Source organism: Tupaia chinensis, unplaced genomic scaffold (assembly GCF_000334495.1).
Source record: "Tupaia chinensis unplaced genomic scaffold, TupChi_1.0 Scaffold000350_1, whole genome shotgun sequence".
NCBI classification, from domain to species: domain Eukaryota; kingdom Metazoa; phylum Chordata; class Mammalia; order Scandentia; family Tupaiidae; genus Tupaia; species Tupaia belangeri.
Window position 1 is genome coordinate 6,106,223 of NW_006159844.1, and position 23,412 is coordinate 6,129,634.

General features: G+C 45.1%; 1 protein-coding gene, 2 non-coding genes and 2 pseudogenes across 6 annotated transcripts in view; 4 read left to right on the forward strand and 1 right to left on the reverse strand.

Annotated features, from left to right (window-relative positions):
* Positions 1-1,796: 1,796 nt before the first annotated feature.
* LOC114008509 (U1 spliceosomal RNA) lies at positions 1,797-1,960 on the reverse strand. Its single transcript, XR_003550030.1, has one exon. It is a non-coding gene; the product is annotated as a U1 spliceosomal RNA (small nuclear RNA).
* Positions 1,961-6,268: 4,308 nt separating this feature from the next.
* LOC114008520 (U1 spliceosomal RNA) lies at positions 6,269-6,432 on the forward strand. The gene has a single exon (XR_003550040.1). It is a non-coding gene; the product is annotated as a U1 spliceosomal RNA (small nuclear RNA).
* A 1,902-nt stretch (positions 6,433-8,334) lies between these two features.
* On the forward strand, positions 8,335-9,905 carry LOC102488954 (lactosylceramide alpha-2,3-sialyltransferase pseudogene; annotated as a pseudogene).
* Positions 9,906-10,572: 667 nt separating this feature from the next.
* Positions 10,573-10,928, forward strand: LOC114004435 (biogenesis of lysosome-related organelles complex-1 subunit 2 pseudogene; annotated as a pseudogene).
* Positions 10,929-13,075: 2,147 nt separating this feature from the next.
* EAPP (E2F associated phosphoprotein) overlaps positions 13,076-23,412 on the forward strand; it is a 34,916-nt gene continuing 24,579 nt past the window's right edge. The window contains exons 1-3 of one of the 4 annotated variants that reach the window (XM_027773402.1): positions 13,108-13,259; positions 16,217-16,349; positions 20,941-21,122. In XM_027773402.1, coding sequence (XP_027629203.1) covers positions 16,327-16,349; positions 20,941-21,122 — 205 coding nt within the window. In that variant the 5' untranslated portion in view covers positions 13,108-13,259; positions 16,217-16,326. Of the gene's footprint in view, positions 13,260-16,216; positions 16,350-20,940; positions 21,123-23,412 lie in introns of all 4 variants that reach the window. The other 3 variants (XM_027773403.1, XR_003550020.1, XM_006152383.3) reach the window with 3 other exon arrangements.

Genomic DNA, 23,412 nt, shown 5'->3' on the forward strand with positions numbered 1-23,412 from the left:
GAAACCACGCTCCCAGAACAGAAGTTCCCAAAAGCTTGCTTACATCAATCTATTGTCGAATTGTATCAATGATTAATAGATCCGCCCTTAATTAAAACTTGAATAGAATCTCTTATCTCAATTGTTAAAACTTTATTGATTGATCATTAGGTCACATAGCCCCTCTCCCATTTACTTGCATGTATCTCATTTTCAATAAAAAGGCACGATATTTCCTAGCAGTTGTCACTCCTCAGAGAGCGATCTTAGAGGAGTGTCCGGCTTAGGACATGCATGAAAAAGCGCGAGGCCTTTGTCTTTCTTTTCTTCCAGCGTCGCCTCCGTCGAACCAACCCACCCCCGCTGAGGCTGGTCCCCAGCAGTTTAATTGTTGTGGATATATATATACACACACACACACATATATATATAAGCAGTTATTAGGCTCTTGGCAAAAACTTTAGGACACTAATTTGTGAGGATAAACTCTATCTATAAGGCCAAACACGGATTGCAGGTAGCCCTGGAGCTGCGGAACAGCTTTGATTTTTGGTAAAATTTGCAAGTCCACAGCTTTCTGATCAACCTTGCACAGCTCTGAAATCTTCTCAATGTCAAAGATCTCACCTTCCTGGTGGTTAAGGCTTCTGCAGTTTTCCTTGAAGTAAGTTGCTTCGGGATTTTTACTTTGCTAATATCAGTTTTCGTGGAGGTGGCGATGACAAATTTCTGGCATGTCTAACACAGTGGAACTCCATTGAGAACCAGCGGTCCAGTCACAAGTACCAAGCCCCTGCTCAGCTGTTTCAGGAAAACCCCTCTCGCCTCTGTGGCATCCAGTGAGGATGATCAGAATGGTCCCAGAAGGTTTTTTTTTTGTCGTGGCTCAACAGCTTTCGAGGCACATCTTCAGTAGAGTAACACTTAGGCATTTGCACAGTTTAACCACCCAGGTACCACCGTTCTCATCTCCACCAACCGGTTTTGTGACAGTTGCAAGAACCCTTTTCAATCCTGGATTCAGTGGTTGAGTATTTCTTCTTGTACATGGCCTTCCTGGAATAACATAGCAGTTTAGGACTATCTGCCGATGCCCCAGACTAGAACCACTAGGAGGGCATTTTGGCTGCAATGGGGTTTCTTTCCCCTTGTTTTGTAGCCTTGGGGTCACCCTTTATTAACCTTGCCACCTGGCATCAGCCTTCTTAGCTTCAGGTTTCTTCTTAGTATCCCGCTTTGCAGTTTTTTCTACTGCCATCTTATACACTGGGAAAAGACTCAATTCAGATATCTTTCTACACTGGGAAAAAAACTCAATTCAGATATCTTTCCCACTCAGGAAAAAACCTTTTTAAATAGCTAGAGTCTTGCACATTAATCTCTCTTTTGAAGAGAACCAGCAGCAGTTGGTGTGATGGCTATGTCACTACCAAATAGCCGGGTGTGAGTTTGCAGAAGGGATTACAGCCAAGAGTGGGGTTCTATGCTGTTTCTCTGCTTAGCGCGCGTATTTAGTCGCAGCAGTTATCACAAAGCATCTGAAACTCGTTAATGATCCAAGAAGTTACAATGCAAGGGAAACTTCGATCAGATCACACCTGATTCCTCACTAGTCGTGGTTCCATATTAACGTATTGGTTTTGTGACTAACCTGAGAAAATATGTACACCAGAGTGTATCAGGATATACTTTTTAAGTACTAAGTTTTTCTCAGTGGGTTGAAGTAACGTGATCACAAGAGATTATTATGTTTACTAATTAGAAACTAACTCATACCTACTGAGGAAAAAAAGGGTTCTCTTTTAAACCAATCATGTCAGGGGAGAGCGCGAACGCAGTCCCCCACTACCACAAATTATGCAGTCGAGTTTCCCACATTTGGGGAAATCGCAGGGGTCAGCACATCCGGAGTGCAATGGATAAGCCTCGCCCTGGGAAAACCACCTTCGTGATCATGGTATCTCCCCTGCCAGGTAAGTATGAGTTGCGCTTCTCGCCTCGGCCCACACCCTCGTGCCCATCTCACTCTGAACATACGGTCACTGTCCCCACGCGGCCTCCGCGCGCTCATCGCCTCAAGCTTCTTCGCCCGGATCTCGCCTGCGGGCAAGATGACCTCCTTGCGGTTGTGGTGTGGCCGTGGGGGGCGTGGAGGCCCTGGCAGAGAGGGACCGGCAGCCTCTGCGCCGGGCTCATCTGCATGCGCCACGCCCCCACGGTGACGTCGCCGGAGCTTTTGTTCTGCTCACTCCCGGGAGATGAACCTAGGAATCTACGGGGTTCAACTTTTCTAGTTAAAATGAAGTTATTAATTGAATGGTTTGCTTTTCTGTGGTTCCCACCTTTTTCTTTCCTGTGTCTCCAACGAGTGCAAGCACTCTATAGCAAGAATCTCTCTCTAAAAAAGAAAAAGGCGGAAATAAGAAAATAGACATCAGGGCCAGCAGGTGACGTGGTAGTTAAGGGCGCTGGATTCCCACGAGACCCACGGTAGTTCGAGTCCTAGACCTGGCGGCTTGCTTTCTCACTTTCTCTCTCTCACTCTGTCCCTCTCTGGTTACATTTAAATAAATAAATAATAAAGTTCAATAAAATATTTTTTAATAGACATCATTATCTTACAAAAAGAGATACAACACTGATATAGAACCAATAAAATTATCTACAAGGCTGAGTGTCAGCGAAGTAGGAGAGAGTGATTTTTTTGAGTATATCATCTTATATCATTTTTGACTTTTGAAACTCTGTTAATGTTTTACATATTTAAAAAAAAAAAAAGAGAAAAAGAATGGAGATTAAGACCCTAAAATTGAATATAAACACAAATGAACCTAACTGCATCTCAGATTAATAACCTGATGGCACTGAAGTAGAGCAGAAATAATTTTGGGGGGCAAGAGGTAGTGTGGTGGTTAAGGCCTCTCACATGACCAAACACGGTATGAGTTCCAGACCGATGGTTTGCTTTCTCACTTTCTCTCTTTCATTCGTTCTGGTGAGCACATGTATCCTATAGCATACTTTAAAATGCAATGATAAGGGGGTAGCAGGAAACGCAATGGTTAAGGTACTGGACTTTTATGTGGCTGACCACTGAGTCCCGGACTCGGCAGCTTGAAACTCATGCCAAATGAGTGAATGTGTGTGCCCAATAACCCGACAATTGAGAAGAGGGGACAGGAGTGTGGCCATCCCCTCTGGGTATACACACATACACACACAAAATAATATATAATTTTTCAAAAATGATTTTTAAAAATATTTTAATTTTTTAAAAAGAGTTTGGAAATGTGTTCTTTTTAAAAATAATTATTTTAGTTAACTTTATTTTAATTTGACTGTGTGTGTGTGTGTGTGTGTGTGTGTGAAAGTGAGATAGCAAACCACCTGGTCTGGGACTCGAACCATGGCCATGTGGAATCCAGCACCCTTAACCACCATACCACTCGCTGCCCCCTGACCCAGGTTCTTGTCCAATGCTCATGAAGAGTTAGAAATGTGGACAAAGGGAGAGGATAGTAAGCAAAGTTTATTAGGAAAGAGCCAAAGCTCCCAGCCAAGAGGCTGGAAAGGGTTACCCTGAGGGCTAAGAGTAGCCCAGTTCTGTGGGCCCTGACAAAGAAAAACTATGTGAAAATGATTTCCGTCTAAGGAGGTAAGAGGAAAAGCCTACTGGGAAAAACTTTCTTTTAAGAGAGGCCTCAGCAGGGTTGGGTGCCTCCAAGGAGGTTTAAGCTAACAGGTGCCCTTGAGTTGCAGTGTCCTCAGGACAATAGCTAACTTGTCTATGTCTGGCCTAGGCAGCAAGAAGTCACACATTTTTGAAACGTATGAAGAATATTTTGCTCAAAGTGTTCCCCTCTCCTGCTCTCCAGACCAGGAGAGGCCACGTTCCTGGTTTGAAATACAGCAATGATATGAAACACACTAGCTTGAGTCATCGATAGCTCAAGCAGACTGCAAGCAGCTTTTGTGTCAGCAAGTGGTAGAGCTAATAACTGATTTCTCGCTAGAGCAGCAAATGGTTTTTATTAAAGCCTTGACTGTAGTGACTCTGCTCTCCATTCTGTGGACTCCTAACCCTCTCTGCCTACTCAGAGATCTTTTTTTTTTTTTTTTAAAGAATTCTTTTATTTAACTTTATTTATTTATTTATTTTAACTTGACCAGACAGGGACAGAGAGAAAGCAAGCAGCCAGGTCTGAACTTGAACTGTGGTCAACCATATGGGAGTCCAGCACCCTTAACCACCAGGCCACCTGTGGGCCCCTAGCATGCCTCATTTGTATATAGATTAAATATAGATTAAACTATACAGATTAATTAATTAATAGAGATTAAACTATACAGTCTGAAAGGAAAAAGCCCCATATGGGATAAAAACAATTTCAAGTTAAATTGGTGGGACCAGCAGTTGGGGTAATGGATATGTCGCTAGACTCCCATGTAGTTGACCACGGTTCGAGTCCCAGACCCGGTGGCTTAAACTCACGCTGGGCACGTGTGAGTGCGTGCCCAAGATCCCGCAAGCAGAATGGAGGAGAAGGGATTGTGGGGTGATTTCTAGCTTTCTGTCTACCTTTCTGGTGAGTGCATGCGCCCTGTAGCAAAAACCTCTACAAAAAAGAAAGAAAGAAAGAAATGCTGAGTACTTAATGCTTAATTGTTACGCTTGCGTGTCATTTTTTTTCCTGAAGAAGAGGCCGAACCCAGGCCCTGAGCCTACCAGTATTGGGATTGTCATAGGATGGGAGAGTGTTTAGCTGTATTGTGTAAAATCTTTGGCTCTTTGGGTCCGGATCACTAAAATTAGCGACCTGTCCCTAGGTGTAAAATAAAGCCACAATAAAAGTAGGTAGGGAACAGCAGTTAGTGTAATGTCTATGTCCCATGTAGTCGACTGTGGTTCGACTCCCGGACCCGGTGGTTTAAACTCACACAGGGCACGTGTGCGTGCGTGCCTAAGATCCTGAGAGGAGAATGGAGAAGGGATTGCAGCGTGGCCATCCCCCCAGGGGGTGATTTCTTGCTTTCTGACTCTCCCTGTCTGGTGAGTGCATGCGCCCTATAGGAAAAATAAAAACTCTCAAGGAAAAAAGGAAAAAAAAAGATAATTTAATAGGAAAAAAGCTTTTAGTACACCTCAAAGACCTTTAGGCAGGTAGGTTGCTAGGTAGCAACTACGTTTGAAACTGGTTAGGTGTTATTTTTATTATCAGAGGTGATAATGAATACTTATTTATTTATTTTTAATTTAATTTTTGGAGAGGTTTTTGTTATGGGGCACTGTGCGCTCGCTTGCCAGAAAGACAAATGCTGGTCCCATTAATGAATATTTAACAGAGGGAGGTCTGTCATGTTATTTATGTCTTTCGTTTGAATTCCTGCCCCCCGCCACACACACACACACACACACACACACACACACATACACACACACACACATACACACCGTGCATCTCTCTCACAGGTGAGGAATTTTTGAGGACTTTGATTACCTAATTGTGCATGCCCAGTGTGAGCCAGGATGCCTATTTAGGATAGACTGCCCAGTGGGAGTCAGGTTGACCAAAATGTCTGGTTGTGTCTTTTTGTGTTTGTATGTATTTATTCATTTCCTTCCCCACCCCCACCCCCTTTTTGTATTTATGAGGAATAGCAAGAGGGAAATTTACAATCATCCCCATGTGTCTTCCTCAGGTCCCAAGGAAGAAAAATGGCATTTGCCTCGCCTTCCCAGAGCCAGAAGCTAGGTGGGAAGAAGGCTTTTCATAGAGGGTCTGGCTGTGACTCCTGATAAATTGTGATTGTGACATGTGTCCTTCTGCTATTCGCTTAGGACTGTCGGCTCATTACTAGCTAACTGCCTACCACATGATCGTCCTCTGAGGCTGGCCTGGGGAGCAGAGCGGTGTGGGGTCTCCCTTAAAAGCCACAAACAGGTATCCCCCACCGCCAGCTCAAGGTCGCCTGAGCGGAGACATTACACGTGTCTTACACCTGGCAGGACCCATCACCCCCAGGGGCCAAACGGGAGTTCCGGCGACGTCACCGTGGGGGCGTGGCGCATGCAGATGAGCCCGGCGCAGAGGCTGCCGGTCCCTGCCTGCCAGGGCCTCCACGCCCCCCACGGCCACACCACAACCGCAAGGAGGTCATCTTGCCCGCAGGCGAGATCCGGGCGAAGAAGCTTGAGGCGATGAGCGCGCGGAGGCCGCGTGGGGACAGTGACCGTATGTTCAGAGTGAGATGGGCACGAGGGTGTGGGCCGAGGCGAGAAGCGCAACTCATACTTACCTGGCAGGGGAGATACCATGATCACGAAGGTGGTTTTCCCAGGGCGAGGCTTATCCATTGCACTCCGGATGTGCTGACCCCTGCGATTTCCCCAAATGTGGGAAACTCGACTGCATAATTTGTGGTAGTGGGGGACTGCGTTCGCGCTCTCCCCTGGTTTTCTGTGTTTTAAAGATAGATTGTTCTTTTAAGTCTGGCTGTGTATGGTCTGATCATTGAGACTTATAATAACTTAGTTTTGGCTTAAGCATGTGGTGTGTAGTGGTATCTCCATATGGGTTTTAATTTCCTTGTGGTGGTGTAAAAGTGTTCCTAATCAACCTTATGTTTTACTTATTTTTCCGCTTTTTTTTTTTTTTTTTTTTTTTTTTTTAATGTGGCTTTAAAAAAAGGATTAGGAAGTGTCTTAATCCTGACATGAAGAAGTGGAGGGATCTGTGTTAATTTGCAAGGTGTGCTTTAAGTAAAGTAAACGTTTTAGACTGTGGGGTGTTTTTTTTTTTGTGTGTGTAGTAGGAATAGTGAATAATAGAACCAGGGAGACCCGCAGTGTGCAAATAATTTGAATGAGGTTTAGGAGGCAAGAACTGGATGAAAAGATAGAGAAGATGGGATGGGGAAGAGAAAGTTTGGGGATGATGCTTAAATTCTAGATGAACGGAGTTCAGGAAGGCCTTCCCTGCTTCTTTCTAGTTCTATACTCTGGTTTTTCTTTTTGTCCACGTCAGCATATACGATCCTTAAAAGTTACCTCAAAACATTAGCCTCAGTCTCAGTCCCCGAGATTACTTACTCACTTACAGGTCCTAGGACCACAGCCAACTCCTTAGAATCTGTAATTGTTTATATATATATATATTAAAAATAATTTAACTTCACTTATTTATCATTATTATTCAATTTTACAAGAGAGAAGAGAAAGCAAGCTGCCAGGTCTGGGACTCAAACCAGTTGGCCATGTGGGAGTCCAGTACCTAACTACCACACCACCTGCTGGCCTCTCTCACTATCTTTCTTTTTTGTTTTCCCCCCAATTCCCAAAGGAATTGCTCATAGAGGGAGAAGAGAGAAGTGACAGAGAGAAAAAATAGCCTTTAATGAGATGTAGTCACACTGCAATCCCTTCTCCCATTTCTCTGTCTGGTTAGGATTTGGAGCCTGCACACGATGCACTGTTTTTCAAACCACTGCTGGGCTGGGACTTGAACTATGTGGTAGGCCATGTAGGATCCATTTTCCTTAACCATCAGACCACAGGGAAGAGCCCAAAGTTCTAATTATTTTATTTTTTAAATTTTTGCCATGGGAGCTGTCATATGGTTAAAGACACTGGACTTCCCATATGGCTAACTGCAGTTCGAATCCTGGACCTGGTGGCTAGCTTGCTCGCACTCTCTCTCTCTGTCTTCTCTGATCAAATTAAAATAAACAAATAAAATAAAATAAAATAATTCTTAGGCAATTTTTTTTAATTGCCAAGAGACCAGCAGTTGACGTCATTCATGGCTATGTCACTGGATTCCCATGTAGCCAACTGTGGTTCGAGTCCCGGACCTGGTGGCTTAAACTCACACTGGGTATATGTGCATGCAGGCTCAAGATCCCAAGAGGAGAATAGAGCAGAAGGGATTGCAGCATGGCCATCACCCCTGGGCGGGGGGTGACTCCTCGTTTTCTATCTCTCTGTCTCTCTCTGTCTTTCTGGTGAGTGCCTGTGCCCTATGGCAAAAACCTCTACCAAAAAAAAATTGCCAGAAACACATGTACTCACTGAAGAGAGACAGAAAAAGAGACAGACAGAAAGCAAGAAGACACCCCCCAAACCTGATGGGGGAATGGTCATGCTGCAACTTCTGCTCCACCGTAACTCCCTCCTTTCAGGATTTTGGGCACACATATTTTTTAAGCCACCAGGTCCAGGACTTAAATCGTACAGTGTGGTTCCTCTGAATCCGCCTGGGGGAGAGCATGGCCAGGCCAAATGGGCACCAGTGGGGGGGCCATTACAGTGGGGGCCAGGACAGCCGCCTGTCGCCCCTTCTCCTTTATGGGACAAAGTCAGCAGGCAGCCGGAGCAGCCGTCCCCTGCAGCTGCAAACCCAGGCTGCAGCAGCGGCACCTGCTGGCCAGGCAATGCCAAGTGAATACAACTGCATGAAACGGGCATGATTGCTCAAGGTCTCCCCTGCCATGGTACACCCCAGCTCAAAACAAGATGAGGGGAACCAGCAGTTAGCGTAATGGCTATGTTGCTGGACTCCCACATAGTCGACCGTGGTTCGCGTCCCAGACCCAGTGGCTTAAAACTCACACCGGGCACGTGTGCGTGCCCAAGATCCCTGGAGGAGAAGGGATTGCGGCGTGACCATCACCCCTGGGGGGTGATTTCTCACTTTCTGTCTCCATGTCTCTGTCTGGTAAGCGCATGAGCCCTATAGGGAAAATCTCTCAAAACAAAACAAAACCAAAACAAAACAAAACAAAAAACAAGATGAGAAGACTTAGCTTGCAGTTAAAAGACATCCTCAAATGTACGTTGCTGGTGTTTGGAGTATGCAACCTTTATATTCTCAAATTATACTACTGAAGAATGCGACCCGAAAAACACACACTATGTGGACCCTGACAACGTTAAAAGAGCCCAGAAACATGCCCAGCAATCTTGCAACAGGAACGTTGGCCCAACTTTGCGAACACGCCCATGGCGCTGTGATTTGAGCACAGGTGTCACATGGACGTATTGCCTTTCGTGCAGAAGGACCCCAGAGCAAGTGAAGCTGAGTATAAGTATGATCCTCCCTTTGAGTTCCCGAAGTTCTCCAGTCAAGTCCAGATGTTCTTGGAAATATTGCCTGACCACGACTTTCCTGAACACTTGAAAGCCAAGACTTGTTGGCCTTGTGTGGTTATTGGGAGTGGTGGGATACTGCGTGGACGAGAACTGGGCCGTGCCCTGAACCAGTTTGATGTTGTGATCAGGTTACACAGTGCACCAGTACAGGATTATTCAGACTATATTGGAAATAAAAGTACCAAAAGGATGACTTATCTAGAGGGTGCTCCACTGCCTGTCTGAATATGATTCCAATGACTTGTTTGTTGCTGTTTAGTTTAAATAGTGTTGACTTCGACTGGCTTCAAGCAATGAGAAAAAATATAAAACCTTGCCATTTTGGGTGCGACTCTTCTTTTAGAAGCAGGTGGCAGAAAAAAAAGACACAGAGAGACATAGAGACAGAAAGCAAGAAATCACCCCCCAGGGGGGATGGTCACACCACAATCCCTTCCTCTACTCTCCTCTCGGGATCTTGGGCACACAGGCACACGCACCCGGCGTGAGTTTTAAGCCACCGGGTCCGGGACACGAACTACGGTCGACTACATGGGAGTCCAGCGACATAGCCATTACACTAACTGCTAGTTCCCAACATTTCAGGATTTTGAATGCAGTTATCATCAAAGAGGCTGCCTTTGACATCCTGCAATACTCAAGGCCTCAGTCAAGGATCCAGGGCCAAGATAAGGTGTACTTTGTTTTGTTACTCGAAGTTAACTATTCTCTCTGTTCCAGGGGAGACATGTGTGAATTTTACTTGGGTTTAAATGTATACCTAGAAGCACTCCAGTAGATAAACCTAGTCATTGATTAGACAATCTATGAGTGCCTGCCACTCTGCATCTTGACTGCAGGGCGGATCCTCATTGTTTAATTGGCCTTCTCACCCTGTGACTCCTCCCTCATATTCAACACATTAACACATGTCAGCCAATTATTATTTATGATATTCTTAGTATCTCAGATTCCATATTACTGCAGGACACTGAAAGGCACTTTGATGGTCTGAAAAGTTCTTTAGATTTTAATTCTGGAAAAAAAGAAAAAGATTTGAATTCTGGGACACTCAAATAAGAATCCATGTTCATTATCACTTTAAAGATGATGGTAAATGAAATCAGTCCTCTAGAACAGTGATTCTGATTTAATTGGTCTGTGCCGACATATTTATAAATAATTATTTTATTTAACTTTATTTATTTATTTATTTATTTATTTTAATTTGGCCAGAGAGGGACTGAATGAGCGAGCAAGAGAGAGAGAGAGAGAAAAAGAGAGAGAGAAAGCAAGCTGCCAAGTCCGGGACTGTACCAGGGTCAACCATGTGGGAATCCAGTGTCCTTAACCACCACGCCACCTGGCCCCCGTGCTATGGTCTTTACTTTGATAATTTCAAAATTCCCCTAGTGATTTTATTTTGCAGCCTAACTTTTATGCTCTAGACTGTTCATTGCAATAGCATGGCAGCAGCCACTGAGGGTGTCCCGGCGATACGACGTGAGGAGCCCGCTCCAGACGATGCTGACGTGGAGACTGCTGAGGACATGTTCTCCAAGATGGCCACATACCTGATTGGGGAGCTGACGGCTACCAGTGAAGACTGTAAGCTCCTGGAAAATACGAATAAACTAACCAGCTTGAAGTACCTTGAAATGAAAGATATTGCTATAAACATTAGTAGAAATGTAAAGGACTTAAACCAGAAGTATGCTGACTGCAGCCTTATCTGGATCAGATCAGCGTCCTCACGGAGCAGGGAGCCGCTCTTGCTCTTGAGCAGCGGATGCATATTCGAGTTCAAGAAGCCGGAGGATAAGCGAGGAGATCTTATTTCATGGGGCTGAGTCTTTCTCAGTGTGAAAGAATGTTTTGTAAGAACTGAATCCTGAGGCTAATGAATTGTCAGAACTCTTCAGAAGGAAAGTGAGCTGATCATCCCAGGACTATCCAGCCTTGGAATAAACTGGGGGACCAGCAGTTAGCGTAATGGCTATGTCACTGGACTCCCACGTAGTTGATGGCGGTTTGCGTCCCAGACCCAGACCGCCCCAAAAAAGGAATAAACTGGAGGATGTGGCTCTTCTTGAGCCTGCTTTGAGGCAGTACCCCTCAGAAACTCGCACTTACAACTCGGAACCTTTTACTTGAATACTTCATCATCCATTCAGGACAGAGACTCTCAAAGTTCTGGATAAGCCTAGACTTACAGTAGAACCCAGTGCGAGGACCTATTTTTCTCTGGAGTGGTTAATTACTACATTTTCTTTCTTTCTTTTTCTTTTTTCTTTCTTGTTTTTGGAGAGGTTTTATCTATAAGGTGTGTGCGCTTGCCAGAAAGACAGAGAGAGACAGAGAGACAGAAAGCGACAAATCACCCCCCAGGGGGGATGGTCACACCGCAATCCCTTCTCCTCCATTCTCCTCTCCGGATCTTGGGCACGCATGCATACACACCCGGCCTGAGTTTTAAGCCACCGGGTCCGGGACACGAACCGCGGTCGACTACGTGGGAGTTCAGCGACATAGCCATTACGCCAACTGCTGGTCCCAGAACAAAAATGAATTTAAAGCAGAGAAAAATTCCATTGGAAGGAGAATCTGCAAAGGCATCAGAGAATATATACAGTGTGAGTTCCTATAACTACAGGAACTGAAAAGTGTGCTAAGGGTCATTCTGTCCAATCACTTCAAGTTGCAGCAGGATCTTTGGAAACTGGACATTAGAATTAAAAGGGGAGAGTACTCAAGAGAATGAGGCAATGAAGAGCCTTACAGTGAAAGAGAGAATACTCTGGAATCTGCAAATTATGCTGCATATATGTAGGAGTGTAGCTGGAAATGTGTTTGCATGATGGATTGAACCATATTTTGGAGGGGCAAGAATACCACGGGCTGTGGTGAACAGACACAGCAGGTAAAGGTGAAATATTGTAGTCAGACTTTATGAGGAAGGAATTCATTGAAAGTAGAGTTGTGTTGGATGAGGGTCACTCTGCCAACGGACTGTGGAATGATTGGAGAAGGAAAAGACTGAAAAATCTGTCAATTAGGAGCCTTTATCAGCAAAGATGAGGAGTGGAGACGGGATGTGGATGCTCTCTGGGACCAGCTGAAAAATCTACAAGACTTGTGAATTGAGAGATCATGCAAGGATAGAGAAAGAAATAAAGATTCCAAGGCCTTCACCCAAAGCAGTTGGAAACCTGGAGGAAACAGCATGAGCAGAAATTCTGAGCTCAAAGTAGCTAATGGCTGATGTGCAGGAATGGGGTGGAAGATACTGAGTGGGATCTGGGCCACGTGGAGTTTGGGCTGCCAGTGGTGTAGCAGGTGGAGACAATTTACTGTAACAGGCAATGGAAATGTGGCAAAGGACCAGAGAAGGCAGGGACCAGATAAAGACGGGGCTCTGGGAGGGATCGAGCATGGGAGAGCTGCCCTAGAAGGCAGGAACTCGAGCACAGACTGGTCCGAAACCGGAGGACATAGTCTCTCCATCAAGACGCTGCCATCTGCGTTTTCTCAAGTATAGAGCCGAATGGGATGAGGGCTGAGTAGGAAGAGGACTGAGGAGAGGCCGAGAGCGGGCAACTTGGTGGTAAACAGTCGGTCCGAAGTCAGGCTGCAGGTGAAGTGTCAGGGCGAGGCGGTGGGCCGCGAGTGACAGGCAGGCGGAAGGGCTCGAGCACACACGCGGGACGGACGTCGGGTGCGGGTGTCTGGGTAACCGCTGGGTTTCAGGCTACGTGTCCCTCGGCGTTTAGACTTCTGCTTCGTAGGTGAGGAGAGAACGTACAGAGCGTTCACCGCAGACTGCAGTTTACGAGGGTGCACACCACTGCTACCTCGGGTAACCACGTAGTCCCTCCCACCTAAACGGAACTTCCGGAGAGCTCGGGCGGGACTGTCATCGTCCGCTCTCCCGGGCCCCCGCCGAGAGGGTCTGCGCAGGCGCACAGGGAGGACTCGGAAGTGCGGCCGGAAGTGGAGTCCGGGACGCTTTATGGGAGGGACTTGCGGAGTAAACAGACGACGGCGGCGCCTGTGGACTGTGTAAGCTGCTGCCCGTCGACATGAGCAGGCTCCAGGATGACTACGACCCCTACGCGGTTGAAGAGCCTAGCGACGAGGAGCCGGCCTTGAGCAGGTGGGCTTCTGCCCCACCCTGGCCCGTAGGCTTTGGGACGAGGTCGGGCCTTGGCCGTCTCCACTCGCCGCGCCTGCTAAGTGATACGGGCGGCTCGGGCGTCTGTGGCGCCCCACTGTCGACTGTGGAGGCCAGCGGGGAATCCTGGTGGGGTCGCGCAGCTGGCGGGAAGGCAGGTCTGACCCTGGCGCAGGAAAGAGAGAGGCTGGTCTGGAATCAGAAGGACCTCAATCTTCAGAAGCCATGAAATCTAGTGCTGCCGCTGCAGCTTAATAGCAGCATGACTGTCGGGCAAGTCGCGAATCTTCGGTTTTTCCCGATAACGTGGAAATGTAGTAACTATCGTAAGTTTGTTGAGAGACCCACGGGATTTAATGTGAAGTGCCCATGTTGACTAAGCTGCCGTAACAAAAAGGAATAATATGGAACAGGCTTTTAAACGAAATTTGCTCCAGTGCGCGTGCGCTTGCGGCCGGGTCGGAGAGAGCGCATCGCTAAAGGGGGTGGCAGGACGCAGTCCTTTCTTCATTGGGATTTTGGGCCTCCACGCACGCCACCTAGCTTGCGCTATGTCTGTCCTCCCATTGGGATCCAGCTGCCTTCACCACCAAGCCATCTGGCTGGCTTTTTTACTCTTAGGTGCTTTCTTTGAGCTACAGAGGTGTATGATAAGATCCTTGTCTTCCACAGGCTCACAGAATAATAGCAGAAATAAGGAGGGTTTATCTTAGAAGAACATTGTGGAAAGTGTTGGGGGGCAGCAGGAGTGGTGTGGTTAAGGTGCTAGACTCCCACATGGCCAACCTCAGTTTGAGTCCTGGACTGAAATCTAGTGCTGCCGCTGCAGCTTAATAGCAGCATGACTGTCGGGCAAGTCGCGAATCTTCGGTTTTTCCCGATAACGTGGAAATGTAGTAACTATCGTAAGTTTGTTGAGAGACCCACGGGATTTAATGTGAAGTGCCCATGTTGACTAAGCTGCCGTAACAAAAAGGAATAATATGGAACAGGCTTTTAAACGAAATTTGCTCCAGTGCGCGTGCGCTTGCGGCCGGGTCGGAGAGAGCGCATCGCTAAAGGGGGTGGCAGGACGCAGTCCTTTCTTCATTGGGATTTTGGGCCTCCACGCACGCCACCTAGCTTGCGCTATGTCTGTCCTCCCATTGGGATCCAGCTGCCTTCACCACCAAGCCATCTGGCTGGCTTTTTTACTCTTAGGTGCTTTCTTTGAGCTACAGAGGTGTATGATAAGATCCTTGTCTTCCACAGGCTCACAGAATAATAGCAGAAATAAGGAGGGTTTATCTTAGAAGAACATTGTGGAAAGTGTTGGGGGGCAGCAGGAGTGGTGTGGTTAAGGTGCTAGACTCCCACATGGCCAACCTCAGTTTGAGTCCTGGACCTACTGGCCTGAGAATCACGCAGGGCAAGCGTGTGTGCCTGCCCCAAATTCCAAGATGAGAGTGGTGGAGAAGGGATGGCTGTGGGGCCACACACACACACACACACACACACACCCGTGGGATGATTTTTCACCTTCCTTCTCATTGGCTCTACCTGGTGAGTGCACGCATCCTATAGCAAAAATTTTTTTAAAAAGAAAAGTTGTCCTGACAGGCATGCATGAAATTCTGTTGAAATTTCTGATAGGGAGAGATTAACCTGAGGGAAATTTGTAGTTAAGTGGTCAAAAGATTTCTAGGCAAATTTAGTTTTTTGCTTGTTTTTTTTTTTTTTTTTTTTGAGGGGGGTTTTTGCTATAGGGTATGTGTGCTCACCAGAGAGGCAGAAAGCAAGAAAACACTGGGGTGGGGGCTAGTCACCCAGTCCCTTTTCCTCCATTCTCCTTTTGGGATTTTGGGCATGCATACACATGTGCTCAGCATGTTAAGCCGCTGGAGTCTGGAACTCTATCCATAGTTGACCATATGGGAGTCCAGCAATGTAACCATTACTCTATCTGTTGGTCTTCCCCCATTCCTTTTTTCTTTTTCTTTTCTTTTTAATGAGAGGCTTTTGCTTTCTGGCGCTTGCCAGAAAGTGAGAGGCAGAGAGAGAAAGTGACAAATCCCCCTCCTGGAATCTCCTCCATTCTCCTCTTGGGATCTTGGGCACACATGCACGCACGTCTGGTGTGAGTTTAAGCCACCGAGTCCAAGACCCAAACTGTGGTCAACCACATGGGAGTCCAATGATACAGCCATTATGCCAACTGCTGGTCCCATAATTCTGTCTTTTTAAAGGGCACCTATCTGTTTTGATGGTAAGCACATCTGTGGTCTTGCAGTATCGTTCTCCTACAGGTTTAGTAAGTTACTTTGCATGATCATCTAAATTCAAACTGGAAAATTTAACCCTTAAGGTTACCACTGTGCTCTGGGATTTTGAGTAGATGGTCCTGATGAAACATAGCTGTGTCGATTTCAATCGGAAATGCTTCTTATATTTCGCATCACTGTCTACCGCGGCATCACTGTCTACCGCGGTGGGCCACTCAGTGCAGAAATCTTTAAGAGCTTCACAACGCTTTTTAATTGGTACAGGAGTCAAATGCAGAAAATTGGGTATCTTTAAAAGTTCCAGATTCCCCTCCTTTACCATGGACAGGCCCTTTTGCACCAGATAACCCATCCATACAGGAAGAGGTCCTGTAGAGGGTTTACATGGTGTTGCGACAGGGTAAACACTAGGCCAGTCCTGGTCAGCAGCCATTTCCTCTGTCCTAGGAGGTAGTGCCTTTCTCTTCTGTAGCTTTTTACTTCTGCCTGTTCTTTCTGTTGTACCGCGGCCAGGTCTCCAAACAGTACAGGCCAGAGACACAGCACTGCGGTGCAGAAAGCACGCGGGGTTTTGGCTCCTGGCCACCCTGGGAGTGCGACAGCTGCTATGGCCCCGAGGATGGCAAGTCGGAGGGCTGTCTGATGATGTTTTGTGTGTTATAACTCCTTTATTCACAGTGTTTCCTCATACCAGTGAAAGATCGAAGGTACGGGAGATCAGTCTGCTCTGAAGATTTTTGTTGTAGAGAACGTAGATACTAGAATTCCCTGTGAGCAAGTTTCAGTTCATGGGTCCTGTCCTTGAAAGGAGGTATATACATAGGCCTTACTTTGTAATTCAGTTTGTAACATGGCAATGTTTCCTGGATTTGAATTATTCTGCCATTACAATCTTCATACATGTATATGTGTTATTAATCTTTTTCTTTGTCTATTTATATTATCGTAGTTAAATTTCCTTAAGGAAACTTTATTGTTGTGACAGGTAACACTGGTTAAGTATCTGCAAAAATATAAACCTCTTTTTTTTTGAGAGAGGTTTTTGCTATAGGGCGCACACGCTCGCCAGAAAGACAGAGAGAGACAAAGTGAGAAATCACCCCCCAGTGGGGATGGTCATACCGCAATCCCTTCTCCTCCATTCTCCTCTCGGGATCTTGGGCATGCATGCACACGTGCCTGGCGTGAGTTTAAACCACCGGGTCCAGGACTCGAACCGTGGCCAGCTACATGGGAGTCCAGTGATGTAGCCATTATGCTAACTGCTGGTCTCAAAATATAAACCTCTTTAAAAAAAAAAAAAAGTGGGGCTGGCAGATGGCGTGATGTACCAGGACACTGGACTCCCCACATGGCCAACTGCAGTTTGAGTCCCAGACTTGGAAGCTTGCTTTCTCATTTTCCCTCCTTCTCTCTCTCTCTCTCTCTCTCTCTGTTCCTCTGGTCAAATTAAAACACAAACAATTCTTTTTTAAAAAAAACAGGAAGAATGGTGTTTAGGTGTCTGTCAGGATTTGATTACAGGTTGATATATTATAGTCTGTCTCACAGAGGACGTGAGACTCCTGGGTCTGAGATGAAAGACCCTTCATAGCACAGCAAGCAGCCTGAGCATCATGTTTGTGTTGGCAGTTCTTGCTTCTCCACCCTACACTGAGGGGCCTAGATGAATGCTGCACATTAAGTGTGTTGGCGTTATGGCTAAAGAACACTTGAGCTTGGCGAATCCACCTCTTTAATAGCAGGCAGTAAATAGTACCCAGTTTTCCCCAATTAACATACTTATTTTAGTCCTTTGTAGTAACATAATGCCGTAGTCTGGGGTAATTTAAGAGAATAGAAATTTATTCAGCTCATGATTTGGAGGTCTAAGGCTCAGGGGCTGTATCTGGTGAGAGTCTTCTGGCTGCATTAGCACACAGGGGGAAGAGTACATGAATCTGTGTTCTTGTGTCTCTGTCTGGCCCTGTTGTCCCTCCTTGTAAACTTACCTGGAGTCAACCATGGGGTCCTGCTCTACTTGCCTTAATCCTAATGTCCATGGGACCCACCTTTTAATACCACAGTTGGATTAAGTTTTCCCTCTCTTAAATCCTGTCTCAACATGTGAATTGGGGGAGGGGGGGAGTGGGATTCAGACCATAGAAATAACCTTTGGGATTGGCTTTTTTTTTTTTCCTTTTTAAAAAAAAAAAAAATTTATTGGGGCCAGCAAGTGACTTGGTGGTTAAAGTCACTGGACTCCCACAAGGCCAACCCTCTCCATTCTCCCCTCAGGATTTTTGGCATGCATGCACACAGGCCCAACATGAGTTTTAAGCCTACGATTCCGGTACCTCAAACCATGGTCAACTATATGGGAGTCCAGCGACGTAACCATTACACCATCTGCTGGTCCCATATGTTTAGTTTTATAGGAAATGGCCAAACTTTTCTAAGGTGGCTGTACCATTTTATGTTCCTACCAGTACTGGATTCAGTGTCACTTAGTGGCTGTTCATCTTGCTACTACGTAAAACAATCTCCTCTGTCCCATATTTTGAAAATATTGGAATATAGAACGGAGTTTCTCAACCCTAAAGCATTGGCATTTTGGGTCGAGAAGTCCTTTGTTGTGAGGGAGTCTCGTGTGTTTTAGGATGTTTGTTAGCATCTCTGGACTCTACATACTAGATGCCAGTACCTCTTCTCCCTACCACCAATTGTAACAATCAGAAATGTTTCTAGCTATGCCAGATGTTCTCAAAATTGCCCATAGTTGAGAATCACTGGGGTAGAGAGAGGATAATAGTGGCAAGTAAGGTTGAAAAGATAATTTGTAGCCAGATTGTGGAAAGCTATTTTGAATAAGGTTTTGAGGCTCCCAAGTTGGTAGTGATATGCTGAGAGTTCTTTGGGGGCGGCATTTCAGCAGTAGGGTTAAGGGTGGAATGAAGCAGGGATGTGGAGGCCTAGAGAGACTTAGGATGTGGTAGTACAGGTGGAGTTAGGGGAAGACCTTAGTGAGCATAGTGGTAATGAAGAAGGTAACATGCTGATCAGGATGAACAATGTCAGATGGAAAATTCTGGCTGAGTCCTTTTTCATTAATAAAATTTATTGGTGTGTTGGTTCAGGACGCTGGACTTCCACATGGTCGACCGCAGCTTGAGTCCCGGACCTGGCAGCTTGCTTTCTCACTTTCTCTCTCTCTCTGTTCCTCTCTGGTCAAATTATAATAAATAAATAAATAAATAGTTAAATAAAATAATAAAATTTTTTAAAAAAGAAAATTTATTGGTGTGAATTTGCATCTTTCTGATTTATTTTCTACTGGGGCCTCAACATTCTTTAAGAGAAAATAGACAAGTGAAAGTCACTATTAGTCTGTAACTATTCATTAGTCTATGAATAGTTAGACATTACGTACTACTGGTAGTATTAGAAATGTCTGAGGAGTGTAATTCATTTTAGTAACATTACATTTTTCTTCAGAGAGATTTTTTGCTATACGGCATGTATGCTGGCTGGAGAGACAGAGAGCAAGAGAGAAAGCAAGAAATCCCCCAGGCAAGTTAGCCATGCTGCAATCCCTTCTCCAGTTTCCTTTTGGGATTTTGGGCACACACACTAAAGTACCTGGTGTAGTTTCAAGCCGCTGGGCCCAGGACTTGAACTGCTGTTGGCTATGTCGAGTCCAGCAATGTAACCATTATACCATCTGCTGGTCCCAGTAACATTTCACTTTGGTTTGGCGTATTGTTTGTGTGTGTGTGTGTGTGTGTGTGTGTGTGTGTGTGTTTTGAGAGGTTTTTGCTATAGGGCGTGTGCGCTCGCCAGAAAGACAGAGAGAGACAGTGAGCCAGAAAGTGAGAAATCACCCTCCGGGGGGGACGGCCACGCCACAATCCCTTCTCCTCCATTCACTCGGGATCTTGGGCATGCACGCACACATGCCTGGCGTGTGTTTAAGCCACCGGGTCCAGGACTCGAACCGTGGTTGACTACGTGGAAGTCCAGCGACATAGCCATTACGCTAACTGCTGGTCCCTGGTTTGGCTTATTTACATCGTATTAATATTGATGGGGGGACCAGCAGGTGGCATGGCAGTTAAGGATGCTGGACTCCCACATGGCCGACTGCAGTTTGAATCCCGGACCTGGTGGTTTGCTTGTGCGCACGCGCTCTGCTCTCGCTCTCTCTCTCTCTCTCTCTCTCTCTCTCTCTCTTTCGAACTCTATCCCTCTCTGGTCAAGTTAAGGTAAATAAATAAATAATTAATTAAATAATTCTTTTTAAAAAATTGATGGGAAAACTCAGGCACAGAAGCAAAGTAAATTGGCAGAAATCACACAAGAGAATTTGGAATAAATTTAGCTTTCTCTTTATAGTTTTCTGTAGCATCGTGCCTTTTATTTATTTTTAAATAACAATTATTTAACTTTATTATTATTGTTTTACTCTGACCAGAGACGGACAGAGAGTGAGTAAGTGAGAAAGCAAGCCGCTAGGTGTGGGGCTGTGATCGACCATGTGGGAGTCCAGTGCCTTCACCACCACACCACCTGCCATCCTGAATTGTGCCTATTAAACTGTAATATTTAACTACTGTCTATTGACATCCTGCATAAATATATTACCTAATATTAATTATGTATATTGTATTATTTAAGTATCCAGTGCTTTTTTTTTTTTTTTTTTAATTTGCCATAGTGCACATGTGCTCACCAGAGAGAGAGCAGGAGAGAGAGAATTTAAAAAAACACTTTTGGGTGTGGACACCCCGCAGTCGCTAGCTCCTACACGCCTCCCCCACATCTTCTAGACCCCGAGTTACCAAACCTAACAGACACCCATTAACTCACCAAACTGCCTCCATTCTCTTGGGGTTTGGGGCACACATGCATATGTGCCCATTGTGTTTTTCAAGATGCTGGGCCTAGGACTAGACTCACTGGTGAAGTGGCCATGTGGAATCTAGCCACCTTAACCAGCATGCTACCAGCCAACCCTAAGTATCCAGAGTTAAAAAATAAAAACTTGAGGTTCTACGAAGTAAACTTTTCATTGCTGATGGAATTGTGTATTGGAACAATGATTTTGGAAAGATGTTTTTGTATCTTATTCTAGATATTTATCCAAAGGAAGTCAACAGAAACCAAATTTTAGAGAGAGACATCTTCACTGTACTGTTTAATAGCAGAGAGTTTAGAAACAAATGAACAGCATATACAGGAGGAAGTGTTATGTAGAAATAAAAAATTATATTTGATCCATTAATGAGAATACCTGCATATAAGATGATACATATACCAAATACAGCCTTGTCAAACTTAAAATTGTTGGACAATGAGATGATGAAAATTTTAATTTACTTTCATTTTTTAATACTTATATTCCTTTTGATTTAAATGTTTACTAGCTCTGAAGATGAAGTGGATGTGCTTTTACATGGAACTCCTGACCAGAAACGAAAACTCATCAGAGAGTGTCTTACTGGAGAAAGTGAATCATCTAGTGAAGATGAATTTGAAAAAGAAATGGAAGCTGAATTGAATTCCACTATAAAAACAATGGAGGACAAGTTATCCTCTCTGGGCACAGGTAAACTTTTTGTTCAATTTATGTATATATTTTGTAATCTTCATGGGGGAGAAACTAATTTGTGCTTCCTTTTTTTTTTTTTGGAGAGGTTTTTGCTATAGGGCACTTGTGCTCGCCAGACAGGCAGAGAGAGACAGAGAGACAGAAAGTGAGAAATCATCCCCCAGGGGGGATGGCCACGCAGCAATCCCTTCTCCTCCATTCTCCTCTCGGAATCTTGGGCATGCACGCACACGCGCCCAGCATGAGTTTAAGCCACCGGGTCTGGGACTCAAACTGCGGTCGACTACATGGGAGTCCAGCGATATAGCCATTACGCTAACTGCTGGTCTCGTGCTTTCTTTTTTTTAAAGAATTCTTTTATTTAACTTATTTTAAGTTGATCAAAGAGGGACAGAATGAGAGAGAGAGGGAAAGTGAGAAAGCAAACCACCAGGTCTGGGACTTGAACTGTAGTCAACATGTGGGAGTCCAGTGCCCTCAACCACTGCACCACCTGCTGGCCACTAATCGCGCTCTTTTATGTTCCCGCACTTTTAGTAGGTGCTCAATAAATGTTGAGTAAAGGAATAAATGTATTTGGCAACTTGGACTGGAGTGTTTTTAAATGACTGTGGAAAAGTGTCCTGTGTTGTTGGAAAAAGACTATTTAGTACTGTTGGACTTGAGTTATTTCCTTTTGTAGGTATTCAGTATTAAAATCATGTAAGAGTTTTTAGGGTTAAATGACACTGATATGACAGATATGTTACTATAAATTCCACATTACTACAAAATCCTATCTTATTTTAGTAAGTAATGAAACATAGTTCATTTTCATATTTGGTCCTTTTGTAAAATATACCTGACTTGAAAACTACTTTATGAAACTAGTACTCCTCGGTGTTATGTTGATATATTATGTATTAATTGTTAACTGAAAAACATATGACAATTATTACTTTTTTTTAAGCTTTTTTGTTGTAGGGTGTGTGTACTCAACAGAGAGACAGAGATAGACAGAGAGTCAGAAAATAAGAAATCACTGCCCCCCCCTCCGGGGGGGGGTTTGGCCATGCCACAATCCCTTCTCCTCCCAAGGTAAGTTTCAAGCCACTGGGTCTGGGACTTGAACCTTGGTCGACAATGTGGGAGTCCAGTGATGTAACCATTATGCCATCTGCTGGTCCTAACCGTTATGACTTAAATAAAAAAACCAAAGCAGGGGAACAATAGGTGGTGTGGTAGTTAAGGTGCTGAACTCCCAGTTTACCAACTGTGGTTTGAATCCTGGACCTGGAGGCTTGCTTTCTTACTTTCTCTGGTGAATGCATATGACCTATATATAGCAAATTTAAAAAATAATAAATAGGGACCAGCGGTTAGCGTAATGGCTATGTTGCTGAACTCCCATGTAGTTGACCGTGGTTTGAGTCCTGGACCTGGTGGCTTAAACTCAAGCCGGGCGTGTGTGCGTGCATGCCCAGGATCCCAAGAGGAAAATGGAGGAGAAGGGATTGCAGCGAGGCCATTTCCCCTGGGAGATGACTTCTCACTTTCTATCTCTCTGTCTTTCTGGCGAACGCACACACCTTATAGCAAAAACCTCTCAAAATAAATACATAAATAAAATTAAATAATTAAACAAAGCAGATGTTACTTAAGAATTAGGGATGCTGGCATGTGATGACATAAATACAGAGAATACTATGATACCAGGCACAACTGGATGAGGAAGAGTATGTCTGTGACTCTTTCTCCCTGCCGTCCTTCTGGGTTCTTATCCTCTTTCCCCTGAAGTTCCCTAAAATAAGATGTGTGTTCCTGGGCCAGCAAGTGGCGTGGTGGTTAAGGGCGCTGGACTCCTACATGGCTGACGGCAGTTCGAGTCCAGGGCCTGCTGGCTTGCTTTCTCACCCCGCCGCCCCCCATGCTCTGTCCTTCTCTGGTCAAATTAAAAATAAATAAGGACGGGGCGTGGTAGCGCCCGCCCTATGGCAAAAATAAATAAGATCAAATGGACTAATTATTTAAAAAAAAAAAGGGTGTTCTTTGTTCTCCCCAATATGCTGCATGGCCATAAAGAGAAAAATGTATACTGGTAACCAAAAATCATCGTTGTTTGTTTTTTTTTTAAATCAGACTGGCAGATGGCATAGCGGTTGTCACTAGACTCCCACATGGCCATCCACAGTTTGACTCCCAGCTCATGGCTTGAAACTTACACCAGGTGCATGTATGTGCCTTCCCAAGATCCTGGGAGGAGAATGGAAGGGAAAGGATTGTGGGGCGGCAGTCCCCCTGGAGGTGT